At 35.4% G+C, this 22,639-nt stretch overlaps 1 protein-coding gene across 2 annotated transcripts in view; it reads left to right on the top strand.

The window, feature by feature from the left end:
- The window catches only part of SCN2A (sodium voltage-gated channel alpha subunit 2), a 136,250-nt gene extending 113,934 nt beyond the window's left edge, over positions 1-22,316 (top strand). For both annotated transcript variants that reach the window (XM_070476116.1, XM_070476115.1), the window contains exons 19-27: positions 951-1,105; positions 2,250-2,423; positions 5,877-5,999; positions 7,206-7,487; positions 8,747-8,800; positions 11,366-11,503; positions 11,864-11,968; positions 16,829-17,099; positions 18,654-22,316. In XM_070476116.1, coding sequence (XP_070332217.1) covers positions 951-1,105; positions 2,250-2,423; positions 5,877-5,999; positions 7,206-7,487; positions 8,747-8,800; positions 11,366-11,503; positions 11,864-11,968; positions 16,829-17,099; positions 18,654-19,849 — 2,498 coding nt within the window. In that variant the 3' untranslated portion in view covers positions 19,850-22,316. The remainder of the gene's footprint in view (positions 1-950; positions 1,106-2,249; positions 2,424-5,876; positions 6,000-7,205; positions 7,488-8,746; positions 8,801-11,365; positions 11,504-11,863; positions 11,969-16,828; positions 17,100-18,653) is intronic.
- The last annotated feature ends 323 nt before the right edge of the window (positions 22,317-22,639 follow it).

Raw genomic sequence — 22,639 nt, 5'->3', positions numbered from 1 at the left:
AAATCTAAGTTCTCTAACTGAATCTTTCAGGTCCTTTTCAGATTGGCTCTAGCTGTCTTTTCTGGTGGTAATTCCCGATTTTCTACTTCATACAATTTCCAAACTTCCCTGCCACCAAATTTTATTTATTTCACTGCTTCTCCATTCCTTCAAAGTTTAACCCCAAATCCGCTTCTTCTGTACAGCTCAATATTAGGAATTAACGTGCTGGTAAACTCTAACAATATTTTTCTTTCTATAACTATGATGTCTATGGACAAATCTTCCCTACTTGAAATGCATATTGTTTTTATAGAGACATGGTATTTTGCATATTCTAGTATTATAGTTGTCCAGTATAATTCCTTGAATAAACAGGTATGCAATAAATATTTGTTGAGAAGCCTTTGATCTAGTAGACCACAAAGGTGTTTGTTACATTATTACTGATAATGGCTGGAGTTGCAGAAACATACATTTTCAATAATAGTAGGATATCTCAATTCTTGTTTATGTCTGGTTATCTTATTTAGAGAAGTATTGTGAAACTTTCCAAAATTCTATTTAGTTGTGACTAAAAGGGAAATGTTTACACTGTAATTAGTGAACTAATTAGAAATCACATATAAAGTTCAAATGTGAGTGGAATTATAGGGTGGGGATAGGATGGAAATACTAACCTTTGGTGATTTCATTTCTTTCTCTTGTTCTGTACTGTGGTTTTATAATGTAATACATTATACTATATTATTAGACCATTAAACTAGCCCCATAAGCACTAAAAAGTAGTTTTTGGATGAATGATTTTAAAATGTATAGATGATTTCTATGTCTACAAATGAAAGCCATCTTAAAAAATAAAGTTATTTATAATGTATCAGGTAATAATAATGTAGGTGAATCTCCCACCAACACAAATATGCATAATCAAAGAGTGATATTTTTTCTTCATTTACTTTGACATATTTTAGACTGTGTGCGGAAATTTAAGTGTTGTCAGATAAGTATAGAAGAAGGCAAAGGGAAACTCTGGTGGAACTTGAGAAAAACTTGCTATAAGATAGTGGAGCATAACTGGTTCGAAACCTTCATTGTCTTCATGATTCTGGTCAGCAGTGGGGCACTGGTAGGTAACATGATCTGCTCCTTTACTTTTATTTGAAACCACTTACCTTTCCCCTCAATCAACCTCCTATTGCATGTTTTCACAAGAAGGTGTTTGTGAAGATGAGAGACATTGTATGATATTTTTAGCACAGTGTGAGAGGCTCGCTAAGTAGCAAGTTTTATTGTTCTGCCGTAGGCCTGAGATTGAATCAAATTTAGATCAGTATGATTTTTTGTGACTATTTAAAGAACGACCCTTCTAACTTTTAGTCATCAGAACCAGTTCATATTTAGAATCAATATGTAGACAGGGTATGGGATTATCAGCTAAATATCAATCTGCTTAACATCAGCTCCATTGCTGTGTTCATGCTAGTTCACTAGTGCCAACCACATTGAATGGTAAATAGATTAAATTACCCACAAGTAGCAAAGTGAGATCATTGCAGACTTATTTTATATCTGATTTCACTCAACAGAATGGTCAGAAAACCAACAAAAATGAAAACCAATTTCTCCTTTCTCCTTGATCCATATCACCAAGTCCTGATAGGTTTTCCTATAAAGGGATTGAATTATTAATGCCCTTTTCATTCCAGAAGACCCAGGGACTCCTGCAAGTGAGTTCCCTTGCCCTTTCCAAAGAGCTCTGCAGAATAGTGGCAAAGGGAGGTTCTTGACAACTACATACATGCTCAGACTGAGCTAGAGAGAGAGAGAGAAAGCAAAAGACTAATCCCTACCCCTTCCCCAAGCTAAGGGGACTCCTTGCCTTATATTTTCATCACTAAATTGGTTTAGGGTTACAGTTTTAGGGTTACAGTCAAGCATCTCTGCACTGAGCAAGCATATATGCATGCAGATGATTTTGTGCCTCCTATTGTAGACAGAGGCAGCTGGCAGTGTCTCAAAAATTTTGAGCTCTGATGGGATATCTTGATACCAAAATTTAAACGTTATTTGAATTGATTTGTTGACTGAAATGCCCAATTAAGAGTCACTTGCATATAGATAACTACAGAGCAAAATGCAGCTCTAGGAAGCATGAAGTCTTCCAGCCTTAGGCACCTGAAAAGATGCTTGCAAGCATGATTTTTTCTAATAAAATACCAATTAGAGACAGTTTATGACAATGAAATTCAATGGAGTTTTTTCACTCACAGGCCTTTGAAGATATATATATTGAACAGCGAAAAACCATTAAAACCATGTTAGAATATGCTGACAAAGTTTTCACTTATATATTCATCCTGGAAATGCTTCTCAAGTGGGTTGCCTATGGCTTTCAAGTGTATTTTACCAATGCCTGGTGCTGGCTAGATTTCCTGATCGTTGATGTGAGTATTCTGCCTGTTATTGTTTCATTTCATTGGCATGTGAATGTTAACTTCTAGGCCTCGCTTGGTGCCTGGCACATAGTAGGCACTTGTTATGACTGCAGGACCCCAAATATAAACGATGGGTCTGATCTTCCCAATAAGATAATGCCCCAAAACATTTTTTGCCAGAGCTTCACAGACAAAATAGTTAAATTAATATTTAAAATCCCAAGTTATGCAAAGCTATATATATATGTAGAAGTTTTGCTTTGTCACTCTCACATATAACTGTATTTAAATTCTTCACGGCATCTTTGATGTTAGCATTTTTGTCATCTCCAGAACCTGTTGCAAAGTATGTCCCACAGGTGCATTAGTATTACAAAGAAATATGGAAGTCCAAGTAGCAAGAGACACTTCTTGATTTGTATGATCGTAGAAACAGATTAGCTATGGGCCAATTACTTAAGAGTTTTATGAAACTATATTGGTGTTGAACATAATCTATTAATAAGATGCAGTGCCAGAAAGTAAGAGGCTTTAAAAAATATGAATATGAGTTTATTCCCTTACTTCTGAGGGAAATTTTTGAAGAAGATCTTAACCAGACAAAATTTTAAAAATCAATTTTATTTAATTTTGAAGATATACTTCTTAAATGCCTTTAAATTAATAGCTAATTTTGTCTAGAAATTTAAGGCCTTTTGTCTAGGAAAAAACTAGGAGAGCCAGAGGGAACAAGGGACAGGAAGCCTGGAGGGAGGGGATAGAATGATACTCAGATTAATTAAGAAGAAAGACACTGAAATTTTTAGGAAAGAACAATGTGTGTTTTAAGTACTGAACTTTAAGATAACATTCTGTTGATTATAATAACTCCTTGGCAATTAAAGAAATATTATGATATATAAAATTTACATATACTAGAAAAAGAGAAAAATGGACTCTTTCATGAAAAAAGTTAGTTTTTATAATTGTAGGTGAAAAAAGTTCAACTTAATTTAGTAGGAGTTTTCTAGTCACCAAACAGAAAAAATTTGTAAGAAATAAAGAGATTTCTTTGAATTTAAGAGACTAAAATATCTTTTCCTCTGCTGAATCTACATAAAGCAAGCCTATTATTTATATTAACATATAAAGCTACATGTGGAATTATATCAAAAGTTTACTGGCAACAAAATGACAATAATAATACTTTAAATCACATGTGTTTGAGCACTATGAGCAAAAGAAAAATATACCATTATAATGCCAGTTCTTTTATTTGTATAATGAGATTATGGATGATACTTTATTTTCTGTGTACAGAAAATACACTGTAAATGTTTAATAAAAATATCTTATGTTTACTATATCCATGTAATAATAAAGGCATTAAGTCAACACTACCTAAATATAAAGAAAATCTTAAGAGAAATCTGTGAGCTGCTGTTCATGTTACCTAGTATATTCTGACGTTTATCTTCTTGGATTTAAGAAAATTATTATGATAATACATTAATGCTTTGATTTATGTCAAACATATTTATCAATCGTCTATTTTGTATGGAAGAGACAAATATGTATGCCATTTTCTGGGCCTATGGGAGCTTACAGTCAACTAATGAGGATAGATATGTATACAATGAGAAGATGACATCTCTGTTAGAAGTTTCATCTGCTTCGCTGAGGAGGAAGCACAGGCTTCATGAGGGCAGTGCAGTGTGAACTGGCATTTGAAGGATGTCAATGTCAGCAGGCACAGATGAGGCAAGGACATCAGAGCCTTGAAGACACTGCTGCGTGCCCAGCAGGGCTTGTTCAATCACCAAGTAGCCCTGTAGGATAAGCTCTGTGCCACAGGGTGAGGGGAAGTAATTGGTTGATACTTTGTAATTGGTTGATAAGAAAGCTAAGTTGAAGAAGAGGTTGAAGGACCTGAGATGCCATTCAAAGAGATTTATTAATAGATCTATGATTTCGTGATTTAGCGAAGAAGCTATTGAAGAGTTCTCGAAGATACTCTTATATTGAAGAGTATCTATGGAAAGTGACAGGAAAAGCTCATCCTTTTTAGGGAAAGAAATTTGCTGGAGATGTCAGTGATGGAATGGAAGAAAATTACTATTTAGAGGCCAAAAGGAGAAGACCAGAAAGAGAAGAAGGTCTACATGTAGCTCCTTTTCATGTTCAACTACACAAGACACATAAAATTGAATGTTTACTGCTTCTTTAGCCAATAAATACTGCCCCTGTTCAGAATTTGTTTATGTCTAACTTTTATCTTTCATTCTTTAATTTATACCTATCTCTTTTTCATCCTATCTTCAGAGAAGATAAAGTACTGTGAATCCTCATGTTTTATACCTAGAAAATCTTCACAATAAATGATAATTCAGTAACTTTATCTTTCATTTGTCTTTGAAGAGATTTGCAAAGTCTAAAAATTTAGATTTTAGGAAAAATATAGAAACTCCTTAAGAAAATTTTATAGATTAATTTTTTCCAAATTTAAAGGTTTTTCTATTTCATATTACATGTGCAAAAATTAGTTTGAATAAGTCAAGTTGTGTTGTAAAATATTTTTATGTGCCTCATTTACTTTTCTTAAAAAATGTATTTTTCAAATAACCACTAACACCATATTCTTAAAAGCTATATTACACATCTGTTTTCATTTTCCTGCTTTTGCAATTTAGGTGCACTTAGGAGAAAATATCTTTTCATTAGCTTATATAGTTTTAATGGGTTTTCTATGTATTTTCAAAGGAAATCAGACATTTCTGTGCCACCTGTGGCAGTTATTCTTTTCTTTTTTCACTGTGATGTTACAACTTATATCAACTATATTAGCCATCTGTATAAATAACTAAAGAAAACATTGTTCTGACAATTTCTAATTAGTTATACTAAAATCTCAACTTTTTAAACTTAATGATTTCAGTTTTCCCTAATTAATGATCTTAGGCTTTCACACTGACATGTACAATAAGATTAAACCACTGTTTAGAAATCTAGATCTTTCCGAGTGTGCTTATATTCAGAGTCAACTGTATCTTGCATAGTTTACTTGCATACTTATACTAGGATTTCTTTTCTCTTTCAGGTCTGCTAACTAATATGAGAAATGATAAAGTTTTATACATCTATAGATGAAAATTTCATTTTGGTGTCATTCTTTGTCTTTCTTTACGTTTAATTCTTTTACATTTTCTTGTCAAGAATCTTGATAAAAAGAGCATATATTGCTGCTGCTTTTTCATAAGTTTATAGCAGTAGTTCACTGGCCAGTATCATTAAGCTTAAGTGGGAACTTAAAGAAATGCAAATTTTCAGATCTCATCCGAACCTTGGCCAGCCATCCTTGTTTGCAACAAGTGATTTTGATACTCACTAAAGTTTTGGAACTGGTTTATTGCATAGAGCAAGGTTGAGTTGTGTAAACGTTTTTTGCCTATAAATAAGAAAATTGTGTTGCTTTTTTCTGTATAGGTCTCATTGGTTAGCTTAACTGCAAATGCTTTGGGATACTCAGAACTTGGTGCCATCAAATCCCTCAGAACACTAAGAGCTCTGAGGCCACTGAGAGCCTTATCCCGGTTTGAAGGAATGAGGGTAAGACCAAATGCTTTAGTATTTGTTGGAATTATAATTGAAAACAGGGTTTCCCTGGTGGCTCAGGTGGTAAAGAATCTGCCTGTGATACGGGAGACCTGAGTTCGATCCCTGGGTTAGGAAGATCCCTTAGAGAAGGGAATGGCTACCCACTCCAGTATTCTTGCCTGGAGAATTCCATGGCCAGAGGAGCCTGGAGGTCTACAGTCCATGGAGTCACAAAGAGTGGGACACAACTAACACTTTCAGTATAAACTGCTGTTTTGAACCTTAGATATGACACATCCAGGTTAAATTTGTGTCTTCTACATTCATATTCATGTAACCAGTCAATCAGTAATATTTGTCAGACATCCATAAATGACACTTTTGGAGACACTCACACAACATAATGCCTGAATGATGGCTTCTAATTAGAATCAATGAGATTGCTTCTACCTAGACTTTTTCACTCTGTGGGAAATTTCTAGCATGTTGTGTAGACTTCTGATGTGAGTTAACATTACTTATGTTCATTCCAGTTTATAAATGTGAAGGAAATCCCACTCACTGTAATTTGAAACCACCAAATCATTCCTCATCCTTTTTCTTCCCTGCTCCTCCTGAGCCTTTTAAAGTCCAATCCTGGCCTTTTTGCTCTCAAACAAAGGCTGAGCTAGCTAAAAAGTAGGTCAGCTGTGGAAATCTAACCCTCATTTAGAAAGGTGGTACAAAGGAACTGGGAGGCATTTATACTGCCATTTGTCATCCCCTGAGGCATAAAACCTGAGACTACATACCCTCAGCACTGAGGAAATGATGATACCCTGTCCAGGAAGGTTTGGCTATTCGAAAAGGAACTTTGAGGTGTTGTTTTGTGATATTTTAAAATAGTTACTTAAGATTTTCTTTGAATGTTGCAAACACAACCAGAAATGGATGATATGTGGAGGTGTTTGTGCTTCTGTATTTCTGTGTGCATGGTATCATAGAAAGGAATGCTATTAAATTCTTTAGTAGCTATTAAATTCTTTTCAGTTTACCAATTTCAAAAACCTGTTTTTACAGCAACTATTTTAATTTTTTAAAAAGAGAATCAAGCTTTCAGTACTGGAATGATTTTTATATTTTCTCTGTTGAGTTTTCATGTATAATGACCTAAATTTCTAGTTCTTCCCTAGAGCTGACTCTCTTTTCACTTCTTTTCCCACCTCCTTGCTGTGCCAGGTTGTTGTCAATGCTCTTTTAGGAGCCATTCCATCCATAATGAATGTACTTCTGGTCTGCCTGATCTTTTGGTTGATATTCAGTATCATGGGGGTGAATCTTTTTGCTGGCAAGTTTTATCACTGTATTAACTACACCACTGGAGAGATGTTTGATGTCAGCGTGGTCAACAACTACAGCGAATGTAAGGCCCTCATAGATAGCAACCAAACTGCCCGTTGGAAAAATGTGAAAGTCAACTTTGATAATGTGGGACTTGGGTATCTTTCTCTGCTTCAAGTAGTAAGTAAACACTTTATTATTCACTGTGATGTGTTACTATAATGAGTATAATATTCTTGCTCACTGTTTGCAGTACATATTTCCTTAAGCCCATCTGCCTAGATTCTTCCTTAATCATGGATGAACTGTCTTTCTGCACCATGCTGGAGACTGGATGGCTGTATAAAGTTTAAAGTTTCCCAGACTATGCCTTAGGTTCCCAAAACAAGTCTTTGTTACTGAAATTTCTATGTAGTTTCCCACTGTTTTCCCCAGTCTGAGCAAAGTAGAGGCATTGGCCCGAGGATGGGATTGCAAAGGTAGGGGGAGAGGTGGTAGATTTCTGTCCTTCTCAGATACCAGACAGTATCTAAACCCTTGCCAAGTCTCCACTCGCCCAACTTTCATGAACACCATAACCAAATATTCCCCTCACATAGACTCCTCCCTTGATTATCCATCTTCCTGCCTGTTGCTTGAATGCCTTAAGATAGGGAGAGTGCTTTCTTGCAAATGAAAACCTTCCTATCGAGTCTATTATGCCTGCTATAATTTCATAAAACTCCATTTAGCTTCTCAACGGACCACTCTTAAGTCATGTTCACATGCTCCCTGAGACGACCCACAAACATGATACCCAACACGAGATGAATACTGCAGGGTCCTGTGGCATTAAGAAACTGAAAAACAAATGTACATGACTTGATCACTTGTCTTCAGAATTACTATGTCTCTTCAACCAAAATTTTTAAAAAGTAAATTGCAGTTAGGTATAATAGTTTTTAGATTATAAAGCTTTCCCTTACAGAATAATTGCCTCAAAATAGTATATTTGGCAATTTCAAGAACAAACCATCATGACTGGTGGTTGGTGATTTAGAAAAGACAACCTTAAGATCAAATAATGCAACATATTTTTCAGTTTGTCTGAAGGTAATACTATATATGTGAAATTTTTTCATGTTACATTCTTGTATATATACATAAGAATCAAAGGTTGTTGATAATTGCTTTTATGATAGCACATTGTTATAATCTAATCTGTCATGATTTAAGTATAGATGTTAAAGTCAAAATAGAAAGATGTTATGAAAGAACATGAAGGAAGAGTTTTCAATGCATATGTTTTAAAACTTTGCCAAAAGAGTTTGAATATTAATTTCAAACTATTTTATATACCTGTTTTTTAATAAATCTTGGTTAATAAATCTGATAGTTAGTCTCTTCTAGAATTATAATTTGCGAGGGGAAAAAATTCAATGGTGTGACTTTTTTTTCAGGCCACATTTAAGGGATGGATGGATATCATGTATGCAGCAGTTGATTCACGAAATGTAAGTCTATTTAGAGGGAAAATTGTTTAATTAGATCTAGTGACTATTTCTACAGTGTTATAATTTAGTGATATTGTCAATAAAATAAAACCATGGGTCGATTTATACAGAATATCTACATTAGAAAAATAAAATATTCAACCTTACATTACTTCTTCCAAAATTTGATTTGGATATATTTCTCTGTTCACTGTGAATGTTCTAACATATCTCTCCTAGTGTCTAGAATAGCAACTGGCACTTAAAAATTTGTAGATTCTATTTGTTCTATTTGTAAATAGAGACATTTTGTTTTTGGTTCTAATAGTTCTAGCCATGAATTAAAAGCCCTTACAGGTGCTTTCTTCATTTGTCTCAGATTTCCTCCAGCTTTTGATATTTTTTGTGATAGGAAAGTCTGAATAATGATAAAAGAAAAAAAAACCAAAACAAATATAATCATATTTCTTTTTGGAAATAAATTTTTATGATAGAAAGGGCTTTCATAAATCAGCAGTTTTGAATTTTTTTGTGGTAATCTCCATATAATTTCTCACTATTTAACAATACGGAAGGAAATCACATTTTAAAAAAGAGATTGGTTTCTCATATATTGTCAGAGTATAGTAATTAAGCTCAAGATGTTATATCTCTGACACCAAAAGCAGGTGGTAACTTAGAGAGAGTTCCTGAATTTTTTCCCCCTTATTAAAAAAAAGAAACTATAAGAGCTCGACACCCTGCATTTTATCTCTTTTATTATTAGGAGTCCCATTTATAGGCTCTTTTGAATAATATTAATAATTTATTGTTTATTGCCACTCACTATGTTAAAGGCTTTCTTACATTATCTCATTTTCTACAGTAGTTTCCTACCTATTTGATTAATTCAAAATTCTCTCCACCTTTCTAATCAATAACCTACATGACATGCAAATTACTTTCAGTTTCTTCCTTAATAACTTAGCGTACAATACTGTATTTTGCTGTTCAGGTACTCAGTCGTGTCTGACTCTTTGCAGCCTTATGGACTGCAGCACACCAGGCTTCCCTGTCCTTCACTATCTCCCAGAGTTTGCTCAAACTCATGTCCACTGAGTCAGTGATACCATCCAACCATCTCATCCTCTATTGCCCCCTTTTTCTCCTGCCTTCAGTCTTTCCCAGCATCAGGGTCTTTTCCAATGAGTCAGCTGTTTGTATCAGGTAGACAAAGTATTGGAGCTTCAGCTTCAGCATCAGTCCTTCAAATGTTGATTTCCTTTAGGATTGACTGGTTTGATCTCTTTGCAGTCCAAGGGACTCTCAAGAGTCTTCTTCAGCACCACAGTTTTGAAAGTATCAGTTCTTCAGAGGTCATACTATTATATAATCCCTCAGTATTCAAACACTCTACAAAAGGTGAAATTCAATTGGCTTCTAAAAGTATGGAAAGTTATTCACCCTTACTCTCTTTTAGTCAAGAGAGAAATGCAAATTTAAACCAAAATTAAATATTACCTACATACTTTCCTGATTGGCAATATTTAAAAGTCTGGCAATAGCAAGTACTGCCAAGAACTGCAAGAACTCTAGTATGCTGGGGGTGGGGTGGGCGAATGGGAAATGGGTAAATATTCCTTTGAAAGGCCTCCCTGTTGATTCAGATGGTAATGAATCCACCTGCAGTGCAGAAGACCTGGGTTCAAACCCAGGGTTGGGAAGATCTCCTGGAGAAGAGACTAGCTAGCCACTCCAGTATTTTTGCCTGGAGAATTCCATGGACAGAGGAGCCTGGCAGGCTACAGTCCATGGGATCGCAAAGAGTCAGATGCAACTAAGTGACTAACACTTTCACTTTCATATCTTTAAAAGAGTTGAACATTATCAATATTATTCATACTTGAAAAAACAAACAAACCAGAACTGTGTTAGATAAGAGAGCGCATCACTGTTACAGAAACAGTACTTAAGACCTGCTGAGTACAATGAATCAATAGACTCATTTTCAGAAAGGAAAGATCCTACTTAGATACTTATGTCAACACATACAGTAATAATTCTAGTCTAGCAAGAGAAATATATAACAGAAGTCAAACCCTTACTGTTACCTATTACTATTGGCCAGGTTCTGTTCTAACACTTCTCATATAGTAACATATTTAGCCTTCTGAACTACCATATTAGAGTTGATTCCGTTTTTTTTTTTTTTTTTCCATTTTACGGATGAAGAAACTGAGTCAGAGAGAGTAAAATTTGAAAGTTTTTAACATAAACTAGTGTAACTGTAGTACCTCTTCTGTAGAAAGTCCTCACTCTGCATGCCCCATTGGGGTCTTAAAAGTGCATTCATATCCTAGGCATTTATTGGGTGAAATGAATTTTAATTATTCAGACTTTTCTATGAGTTGTTTCATTTTCTCAAGTCAATGAAAGAGTTTGGAGACTCTTCAGTAAGTGTGTTAAACTTGATCTTTCCTAAAATCTGTTTAATTTTTTAAAAATTTCCAGTGTATAGAGATATGCTTTGAGAATTGAAAATTCACTGATGTCTTTTCTATGAAACAAGTTTTAGGTCTAATGGTTATCATTTTTCATATTTTGTAGGTAGAATTACAACCCAAGTATGAAGACAATCTGTACATGTATCTGTATTTTGTCATCTTTATCATTTTTGGTTCATTCTTTACTCTAAATCTTTTCATTGGTGTCATCATAGATAACTTCAACCAGCAGAAAAAAAAGATAAGTATACTAAAACTTCATCTTTGCTCTAAAATGCTAACTAAACATATCACACTGTTTCCTTTTGGCTCCAAGTGCACTCATCAAAAAGAAAGAATATAAAATTCAGAAATTATTTTGACTTAATCATCTATGAGTTTTTAAGTGATTGATAATTCAAATAGCTGAATTACTATCAGCTATCTGAAAGTGCTATTTTCAGTATAGAAATCTAATTTACACATTGAATATATGCATATCTAAAATACATGTTAGTAACTTTAGAATAGAATATGGAGACATTTTTTATACAATTACTAATATGGATTTTATAGCTAGCAAAGAACATGATTTTTACAAGTTTTCCTTTCATTTCTTTACTTTGGAGGTCAAGACATTTTTATGACAGAAGAACAGAAGAAATACTACAATGCAATGAAAAAATTGGGTTCAAAGAAACCACAAAAACCCATACCTCGACCTGCTGTAAGAATAGCATACTTTCATCATTAACAAAAGCTGTTTTCTATCACTTTTATAGCCCAAATTGCTAGATACTAATTTTCATGTATTTGCAAAACAGTTTCTGCCTTAGCAATGTGACCAGATAGCCTCAATAGTCTAAATATTTTGTATTTTTAGGTACATAATATGTAGAAATTATGTAATATATTTTATACACAGACATAAAATATATATAAGTAAAAATGTTCAGGCTTATATACCAGTATTGTTCCATAGGATTGAGGTCACTGAGGAGCTTCTAACAATGTAGAAAAGAAAACATATTAATATACATAGTGTGGAAATATTGAATGTTCTCAGAGTGCAGTGAGGACCAATTGGGGTAATTGATACCTCTTGGATATGCCCCATATTCTGTCCAACTCTGCAGATTGAATGGAATCATTAATGAAACAAGTCATAGGTCTTGTTTGTTTCTAGTTTTCAAGAAAAATTTCCTATTTCCTCCAAGCATCTTGACCCTAAATCAGATGACATCATTCTCTATGGCTTTTTCTGGTGATTGCGATTGTATATTTGCCAGTGGCTACTGGTCTGTTGGGGTTTCCCTGGTGGCTCAGACGGTAAAGCGTCTGTCTGCAGTGCTGGAGACCCAGGTTCGATCCCTGCGTCAGGAAAATCCCCTGGGGAAGGAAATGGCAACCCACTCCAGTACTCTTGCCTGGAAAATCCCATGGACAGAGGAGCCTGGTGGGCTACAGTCCATGGGGTCGCAAAGAGTTGGACACGACTGAGCGACTTCACTTTACTGGTCTGTTTGGTTGTCAAGAATTGTTGTCAGAAGAGTCCCTGAGTTCTTTCATGTTTCAGAACTCCTCTCTGAAGGCATACATGGTACAAAGTAATCAAAGTGTTCCCCAGGAAACACGACTCTATGACTCCATTAGTGATGATGTAAAACTGGCTAACCCAAAACTGGTCATGCCCCTGTTCTATTTGTAAGTTAGCCAAAAGCCCAAAGACAGTGGATAGTAATATTGGACAAAACATAAGGAATGTACAATTTGAGCCTACTTTTTGAGAAGTAATACAACTCGGATGGATAAGGGAGAAAAGGAAAAACATACACTCCAAAGTCATGGAAATAAATATTGCAGTGGAGAATAGTGATTTATTTTTTGAAATAGTAAGTAGGAAACACAAGGTTTTCTGGGTCAAATGAGTCAAGCCCACTATGAATCTGAATAAATCCATTTAATTTAGCCAAGTAAGTGAACAGCATGGTAATGTGAAGAAAAAGAGATTTTTAGGGACTGGTATGGGAAAATGTTAGAGACAAAGTAGTGCTGGGGCTTAGACAAGAAGATGAACCCTTACACACAAGAAGATGAGTCCACAGTATAGGGTCATGCCAATAGGACTGGAAATAAATGAGCCAACAAGAAGGCCCAGTGGGATGAGGAACCTGTAAAATATAGGAAAAGAGGGAGGACATATAGATAATAAAGAATATAAAGCAGTTAATGTTTTTTGAAGTTATTGATTCTGTTAATGTAACTGAAAGTCCTGTAAAGGCATTTGGAAAGATTAGGTCTTATGAATATGGGATAAGGATTTTAGAGTTGTCATTGTCAGACATAATTCAATTGAGCTCTAAATCTTAGGTTCATTTTTGAAAGATAATTATAATATACCAAAAAAAAAAATTGCTGAGCATGAAGCCTTGTGCACTTCACCATTATAGAAGAGGTAAATCAGTGAAAGAGTGAGATTTATTAGTAAGGCAGCACATACATGTAGATAATGAGAAAAAAATTTTAGCGGTTGTTTAATTACATCAGATAGCATGTAGATTTACTTTAATAGGGGTAGGGATGCACAGGAAATGATTAGTGCATTTAGCTAGAATATTATTGGCAACAATATGTGGTAAAATCCATCTATTCAGTCATTCATTTACAATGTATGATGCTAAGCATTTGGAATTAAATACTAAACAGAGAGTCTATTTGGTAATCAAATAGTCACACCAACAAATAGAAATATCCAAGAAGGAAAGAATCCATTTAGCTATGAGAGCTGATAAGAAAGAAGGGGCTGATTAATCAAGGAAGGCTTTACTGAGCATGAGCCTAGGCCTGAAGGAAAATGAGGAGGTGTCTACAGGCCATGTAAGAAGGAAAGAGGAATGTATATGTGAAGGTCTGAGGTAGGAAGGCCAGTGAGGCTGGAGTGCAGAGGGTGGGGGTTCATTTGGGCCATGGTGAGAATGAACAGGTTAGGACGGTCCGGACTTTGCTGGGCTTCTTAGGCCACATTAAGACAAGTCTTTGTCCTTAGAGCAAAGCGAAGCCACTGAGCAGAAGCTGGTCAGTCTGGGTGTTGTGACTGTCGCTGAACCAGCATCGGCAGAGGCATGTGTGCAGTGTAGACTCCTGGGGGAACTATTTCAGCCTGAACCGGAGTGGTGTGGAGAGAAATAAAATGGATCTGTGAGCTATCATAGGAGTGAAATTAAAAGGTTTATTAGTTGAATACGAGACTTAAAGAAGGAAGCAACAAAGATGACTCATAAGTCTCTGCCTTACACACGGAATGAAGGGTGGAGTCACACAGAATAAGAAGTAGGGACATGAATGGAGAAAACAATTAGCGATGCTAGTTTACAGAATTTGAAAATCAAAAGGGGACTCCGAAAGAGAATGAATGTTAGAAATAGTAGTAAAATAGTGTTTCTAAAGATTGAGAGGTTAGTGTCAGAGCAAAGCAGAAATTCTGGAGAAGAAGAGATTGAAGAGAAAGGGAATAAATATAGAATAAAACTGCACAGGCTGTGGATTAGGTTACAGAGGAGAAGGGATTGAGTCCTCCATGAATTTGGAGTAGTATGTAAAAAGATAGGTGTGGAAATCAATGAAATATAAAATGACGAAAAGGTAGAGGAGTTTCTTTATAACAATTGACTTTGGTGTTCTCACAAAAGAAGTAAGAATAAAGGGCAAGAGAATAGGAAATTTCTGAGAAGTTTGGAGTTATCCTGGGAGCAAGTGAGGGACAAAGGATTGCTAATCATTATGAAGAGCCAAGATAAAGTGAGAAAACATAAGCCTCTAGTGAACATGGCCTCCAAGGTTATACAGCTTCCTCCAGCATATTCTGAAATTTAAATTGGAGACAATAACTGTGTAGTGGAGTTGTATGTTGATCTCACCCACTGGAAAACTAAACGGGCAGAGAAGCTAAAGAGATTTTTACTGAAAATGCTAATATGAACATAAATAGCAAGTTGCTGCTTTTAAGCCATTTTGAATCTGCTTCATTCTAGGTGCTGTATCTGCAGAAGAAAATTATTTTATTAAGTAAATAAAAGCAAACCATTCACAATATAATGTCATAAATTTTATGAAAAATGTAAGCACAAAATTGTCTGAGATCACAGAGTGCTTAAAACTTAAAACTGAGTTAGGATGCACCAGACTGAGAAGGGGAGTCTAATAATGCTCCTTGACAGAAGTGTTATGACAGAGGCGATGGATAAACAAGATAAAACAGTATGATACAAGAATGGTAGCAAGTATCAGAAGGGTAGAAATAAGGGGAACATAACCAGGTTGGAAAGGTAGACTTCAGTACACAAGAGCTAAGAACAAGGGGCTTAGAACTGGAATTAGATGCATTTAAGTTGAAGGAGGCCCTTGAAGAACAGATCCAGCTGAAACAAGGCAAGTCCAGTCCATCAGGCTATATGTGTATTCAGAGAAAATAGCAAAATATAACAAACCAGTACTACTTGATATCCCAGAATTCCAGTATGGAGTAATGGATGCCTCTACTAGTCGGGCAGGGGCAGAACATGAGCACAGAGAATCCAGACCAATAAAGGCATCCATCTGGAATGCAGACTATGAGCGTAGATGGAGCAGAAGGTCTGTAGTTCTAGTTGAGAAGGTAGAGGATGACCTAGCAGAGGTGATCCAAGTTCCAAGCGCTAGGATGATCAATATTGAGCACATAGAGTTGAAAAGAAGGAAAAAACAGGGCTCAGTGCACATAATTGGTTTACAAGACAAGGACTTAATTTCATAAACAAGACATAAGGCTAGTTAGTGCTTGGAAGTTAGGTCTAGATTGAATAGGGCAAATTTTGAACATTGAAATTTTAAGCTATAATTTTTTAAAAGATGATTTTATTCTTTTAGCAATTACCTCATGTAAACTTCACTCTGCTTTCCTTTGTCTTAACATCTTACATAACCATAGATGGGTCAGCAAAACTAAGAAATTTACCCGGGTATGATACTATCAAATAAAATATAGAATTTAACTGGATTTTACCAACTATTCCACCAATATCCTTTTTCTTGAACTATAATTTTAAAAGCATCTTCTCAGCTAAACTTTAAGGTAGAATTTAAGATGCTGTGGCTTTGCTGCTCATAGTGGGTGGGAAATATAAAGGAAGAAACTAGGGGGGAAATGACCCAAAAAAGCTAGAAAAGTATTTATTCATTAGTTCTTCAAAGTTAATTTTGATGCTCACCCCAAACACAGAAGATAACAAAGATTCATTATAGTGACCAATATTTACTAACTGTCTGCTGTGTGCATGGTTATGTTTTAGGCACTGAGAAACTAAATGGTGGTTCTTAACAAAAAATCAGTTTACAAAACCTGCTATCCTGAACAGTATATAGAACAAATACATTTGGAAAGAGCTGGATATTCCAGTATATGAAATTTTCTTCCAAGTGTAAAGCAAACATGGAATGTTTTATAATAAAAGCTGTATTTTCATATCGCTATGTTAAAATCATATAAGTTGGATTTGATTTGTTTTTCAGTCTCTAAGGGAATTTCACATACTCCTTTTTTTTTTTGCAGAACAAATTCCAAGGGATGGTCTTTGATTTTGTAACCAAACAAGTCTTTGATATCAGCATCATGATCCTTATCTGCCTCAACATGGTCACCATGATGGTGGAGACTGATGACCAGAGTCAAGAAATGACCAACATTCTGTACTGGATTAATCTGGTGTTTATTGTTCTGTTCACTGGAGAATGTGTGCTGAAACTGATCTCTCTTCGTTATTACTATTTCACCATTGGATGGAATATTTTTGATTTTGTGGTGGTTATTCTCTCCATTGTAGGTAAGAAGAATGCTTTCATTCAAGTGAAATTTTTAGGAGTAAAAATTTGTGTTTTAAAACTTTAGAGTATTTTTCACTAATACTTTCTCATTCATCCCCAAATTTCAAATGAAGTCTAATGAAGAGTCCATTCTCAGCTTGTCATTTATCTAATTGTGTGCTGTGCATGAAATTATATATAAAAAAGAGAATTTATATTATTTATAATTATATTATACATGCAGCTTTCATGTATCATCTTGTCTCATGCCGGAAGAAAATAACTGCAACTTTGGCATAATAGTCATACTCCTGTGGTGTAGACAAGTACTGCTTTGAATAAACAATTCACACACATGTACACATATTAATCAATAGAAGTAGTCAAATAATTGTCCTTGATAATTGGAATAGCATGTTGTGTGTTTATATATATTCACACTCAAACAAGCCTCATGTCATCTTTGGGTTCAGATAATTTTATACAGTGTATAATATTCTTTTTCAAAAGTGAACATTTTGTTCAAAAAAATCAAAGCAGATTCATTTCATCAATACATATTTCTTGTGTGTAGAATGTTAAATCAGGTGCCGGAAGTAAAGTTCTGCCTGTTTGAGAAGAGAGAACATACACATAGAAAAGTCGTATTCCACTGTTTATATACTTTTGCTGGTTAAATAGAACTTTGAAATAAGGTATCATTCCATTTGATCCCAATGATGGTGTATAGGGAAGTAATGTAGTGATTAAGGGAGGAGACTCCTGGGTTATACAGACTTGACCTGGTGCATCCATGTGTTCACTCTTTACCAGTTCTGTGATCTATGACAAGAGGGATCTCACCTCTCCGATTCCTGGTTTCCCAAGAAATATTTTTGTAAAGTGATGTTGTGAGGATTAAATGAGATTATGAAAGTAAATGCACTTAGCATTTATGTCTAGCACAAAGAAAAGACTTAGTAAACCTTAAGCCTAACCAACAACAGCAAAACTATTTAATAGCTATTATCACCATTTGGCAATGCATAAAATCATTGCCAGGATTCAGTCCCAAGTATGTCTGTCTGGAAGGCCTGGATTGTCTCTTCTGCCACCTCCCAAATAAAATTGATTAGACCATTTCAGAAGAATTAAGTTTCATATTCCTCATCTAAAACCACATGCTTTATCCATTAGTTCTTATGCAAATACTAGTAAAAACTAGTATTTCAGAAACATAAATCCATTTCTGTGCTTGGCTACCATACATATTGTGTCTTTTGATATATGCTTTACTTGAACCAGGAAAAATGACCATTAATGCCTTCAATTAGTATAAAACTATTAATGTTATAGCACTAAACATACCAGTTTCATTTTGCTAAATGAATATTTCAGATTATGTATATGTAAATGTGTGTGTGTACCAAATTCTCATGTCCACATTTTATAAAACTAGTATGTGCTTGTGTGTGTGTGTATACCTAATTCTCATGTCCACATTTTGTAAAAATAGTGCTTATCTTAGAAATGTACATTTTCGTTTGCTGCCATTACATATAACATTATTTTTGTTGTATCTTGGCTTTCCATAGGTATGTTTCTAGCTGAGCTGATAGAGAAATATTTTGTGTCCCCTACCTTGTTCCGAGTGATCCGTCTCGCCAGGATTGGCCGAATCCTGCGTCTGATCAAAGGGGCTAAGGGGATCCGCACGCTGCTCTTTGCTTTGATGATGTCCCTTCCTGCGTTGTTTAACATCGGCCTCCTGCTCTTCCTGGTCATGTTCATCTATGCCATCTTTGGAATGTCCAACTTTGCCTATGTTAAGAGGGAGGTTGGAATTGATGACATGTTCAACTTTGAGACCTTCGGCAACAGCATGATCTGCCTGTTCCAGATTACCACCTCTGCTGGCTGGGATGGATTGCTAGCACCTATCCTCAATAGTGGACCTCCAGACTGTGACCCTGAAAAAGATCACCCTGGCAGCTCAGTTAAGGGAGACTGTGGGAACCCGTCTGTTGGGATTTTCTTCTTCGTCAGTTACATCATCATATCATTTCTGGTCGTGGTGAACATGTACATCGCTGTCATCCTGGAGAACTTCAGTGTTGCTACTGAAGAAAGTGCAGAGCCCCTGAGTGAGGATGACTTTGAGATGTTCTACGAGGTTTGGGAGAAGTTCGATCCTGACGCCACCCAGTTCATAGAGTTCTCCAAGCTCTCTGATTTTGCAGCGGCCCTGGATCCTCCTCTTCTCATAGCAAAACCAAACAAAGTCCAGCTCATTGCCATGGACCTGCCCATGGTCAGTGGGGACAGGATCCACTGCCTCGACATCTTATTTGCCTTTACAAAGCGTGTTTTGGGTGAGAGTGGAGAGATGGATGCCCTTCGAATCCAGATGGAAGAAAGATTCATGGCATCGAACCCCTCCAAAGTCTCGTATGAGCCCATCACAACCACTCTGAAACGCAAACAAGAGGAGGTGTCTGCTATTGTTATCCAGAGGGCTTACAGACGCTACCTCTTGAAGCAAAAAGTTAAAAAAGTTTCATGTATATATAAGAAAGACAACGGCAAAGAAGGGGAGGGAACACCCATCAAAGAAGACATCCTCATTGATAAACTCAATGAGAATTCAACTCCAGAGAAAACCGACATGACCCCTTCCACCACGTCTCCACCTTCCTATGACAGTGTGACCAAACCCGAGAAAGAAAAATTTGAAAAAGACAAATCAGAAAAGGAAGACAAAGGGAAAGATATCAGGGAAAGTAAAAAGTAAAAGGAAACAAGGAATACTCCACTTTGTGATCAATTGTTTACAGCCCGTGATGGTGATGTGTTGGTGTCAACAGGACTCCCACAGGAGGTCTATGCCAAACTGACTGTTTTTACAAATGTATACTTAAGGTCAGTGCCTATATCAAGACAGGGGCCTCTGGTCAGCAAACTGGGACTCAACAAACCAGAGAAACAGCATCGACAGGAGGTTTCTGTGTTCACAACCAGCTGACACTGCTGAAGAGCAGAGAGTAATGGCTACTCAGACTCTAGGAACCAATTTAAAGGGGGGAGGGAAGTTAAATTTTTATGTAAATTCAACATGCGACACTTGATAACAGTAATCGTCACCAGTGTTTATGTTCTGACTGCCACACCTGCCATATTTTTACAAAACGTATGCTGTGAATTGGTCGCTTTTTGTTTTAATTCACAGGTTGTTTACTATTATATGTGACTATTTTTGTAAATGGGTTTATGTTTGGGGAGAGGGAGTAAAGGTAAGAAATTCTATGTTTCTCTATTGTATAACTGGATATATTTTAAATGAAAGCATGCTGCACTTCTCATTCTCATGTAAAAAAAAAAAAAAATCTCGTCCCAAAAGGAAAGAGTTTACTTCTTGTGTCAGGATGTTTTCAGATTTTTGAGGTGCTTAAATAGCTATTCATGTTTTAAAGGTGTCTCATCCAGAAAAATTTTACTGTGCCTGTAAATGTTCCATAGAATCCACAAGCATTCAAAAGTTGTTTTATTTTTACATAATTCATTACATGTACATGTATATATGTATATGTGCATGTATATACATATATATGTATATACACACATATACACACATCATTACATAGTCATTCTGAGTTCTGGCAGCATGACTATAACATTTTTGATAAGTGTCCTTTGGCATAAAATAAAAATATCCTATCAGTCCTTTCTAAAAAGCTGAACTGACCAAAAAGCATCCCCCACCACCACTTTATAAAGTTGATTCTGCTTTTTCCTACAGTATTGTTTAGCCATCTTCTGCTCTTGGTAAGGTTGACATAGAATATGTCAATTTAAAAAATAAAAAAGTCTGCTTTGTAAATAGTAATTTTACCCAGTGGTGCATGTTTGAGCAAACAAAAATGATGACTTAAGCACAGTATTTATTGCATCAAATATGTACCACAGAAGTAGAGTTTGCAAGCTTTCAACAGGTAATATGATGTAATTGGTTCCATTATAGTTTGATGCTGTCACTGCTGCATGTTTATCTTGCCTCTGCTGCTGCATCTTATTCTTTCCACTGTTCAGAAGTCTAATATGGGAAGCCATATGTCAGTGGTAAAGTGAAGCAAATTGTTCTCCCAAGACCTCATTCTTCATGTCATTAAGCAATAGGTCGCAGCGAACAATGAAGAGCTTCTTGCATTTTATCCTTCCAATCTTAATTGAATACTCTATGGTAAAAAGCCCAATTGTACAAACATGTCGCAAGCTGCTTAATTCTGTTGAAAATATACGGTTAGAGTTTTCTAAGAAAATATAAATATTGTACAAAGTTCATTTTATTTTCTTTTTCAGCCTTTTTGTACATAAATGAGAAATTAAAAGTATCTTCAGGTTGATGTCACAGTCACTATTGTTAGTTTCTGTTCCTAGCACTTTTAAATTAAAGCACTTCACGAAGTAAGAAACAAAGACTAAAATGCAGTGTAGATTCCTGCTTTTTATTAGTACTGTAAACTTTGCACACATTTCAATGTGAAACGAATCTCAGACTGAGTCCAGCATTTATTTGCTTTCATAGTGATGCCTTATCATCGAAAGAGGCTTAAGGAACGATGAGTTGATATTCTTGGCATTGCTTGAATCAGATGTTTCCACCTAGTCTTTTTATTCAGTAAATCATCAGTCTTTTCCAGTGTTTGTTTACACAGATAGATCGTATTCTTACCAACCCATAAGACATTAGAACTTTATCAGATATGGTATGAGATCCAAGCTTTATTCCACAAAAATCATATAAATGAAATTATATTACCAGTCACATCAAAACGTTTTGTGTTTCTTTCACAAGCAACATTAAATGTAGATTCTTTATACTAAAGCTATTGACTTGTAGTGTGTTGGTGAAATGCATGCAGGAAAATGCTATTACCATAAAGAACGGTAAACCACATTACAATCAAGGCAAAGAATAAAGGTTTTGCTTTTGTTTTTGTATTTAATTGTTCTGTCTTTGTTTCAATCTTGGAAATGCCATTTAAAGGTACATTTCTATCATGTAAAATGATCTATCAGAAAAAATGTAAAAAATACACATTAAATATAATAATTCACCTTTAAATTTTTCATGGAATGGAAATTAATTAAGACGAGTGTACTGGATATCTAGTTTTAATATTGGCCACAAACCTAGATATGGTATTGGATAGAGTAGTGGAAAATCACAAAAATTAATAAAAAATTGACTAACATTTTAACTTGTGCATCCTTTCTCCTTCCGTCTACCTGCTGCTTTATTTTTGTCTTGTTATTCTCTTTTCCCATTTTGGTTCCTTCCCCATGTATTCTTGATCTACTTTTCTATATACTTTCCATCACTTCCTGAGGCTCTCAGTATTTTTCATTAAGGGTATTCTCTTTGTTTCTTTTCTGCTTGCCAAAGCTTTTGTTTATTACTGTCTATAGACAACAGAGTCTGTACACTTAGACTTCTAATAATGTGCTGCACCTCAAAAAGTTCATACATCTTCATATCTATAATTTTGGGGGCAAAAGTTCTAAGTGAGCTTGGATCTCACTC

The sequence above is a fragment of the Odocoileus virginianus genome, chromosome 13 (genome assembly GCF_023699985.2).
Source record: "Odocoileus virginianus isolate 20LAN1187 ecotype Illinois chromosome 13, Ovbor_1.2, whole genome shotgun sequence".
Taxonomy (NCBI): Eukaryota; Metazoa; Chordata; class Mammalia; order Artiodactyla; family Cervidae; genus Odocoileus; species Odocoileus virginianus.
This window is presented reverse-complemented; position numbering and strand designations above follow the sequence as displayed.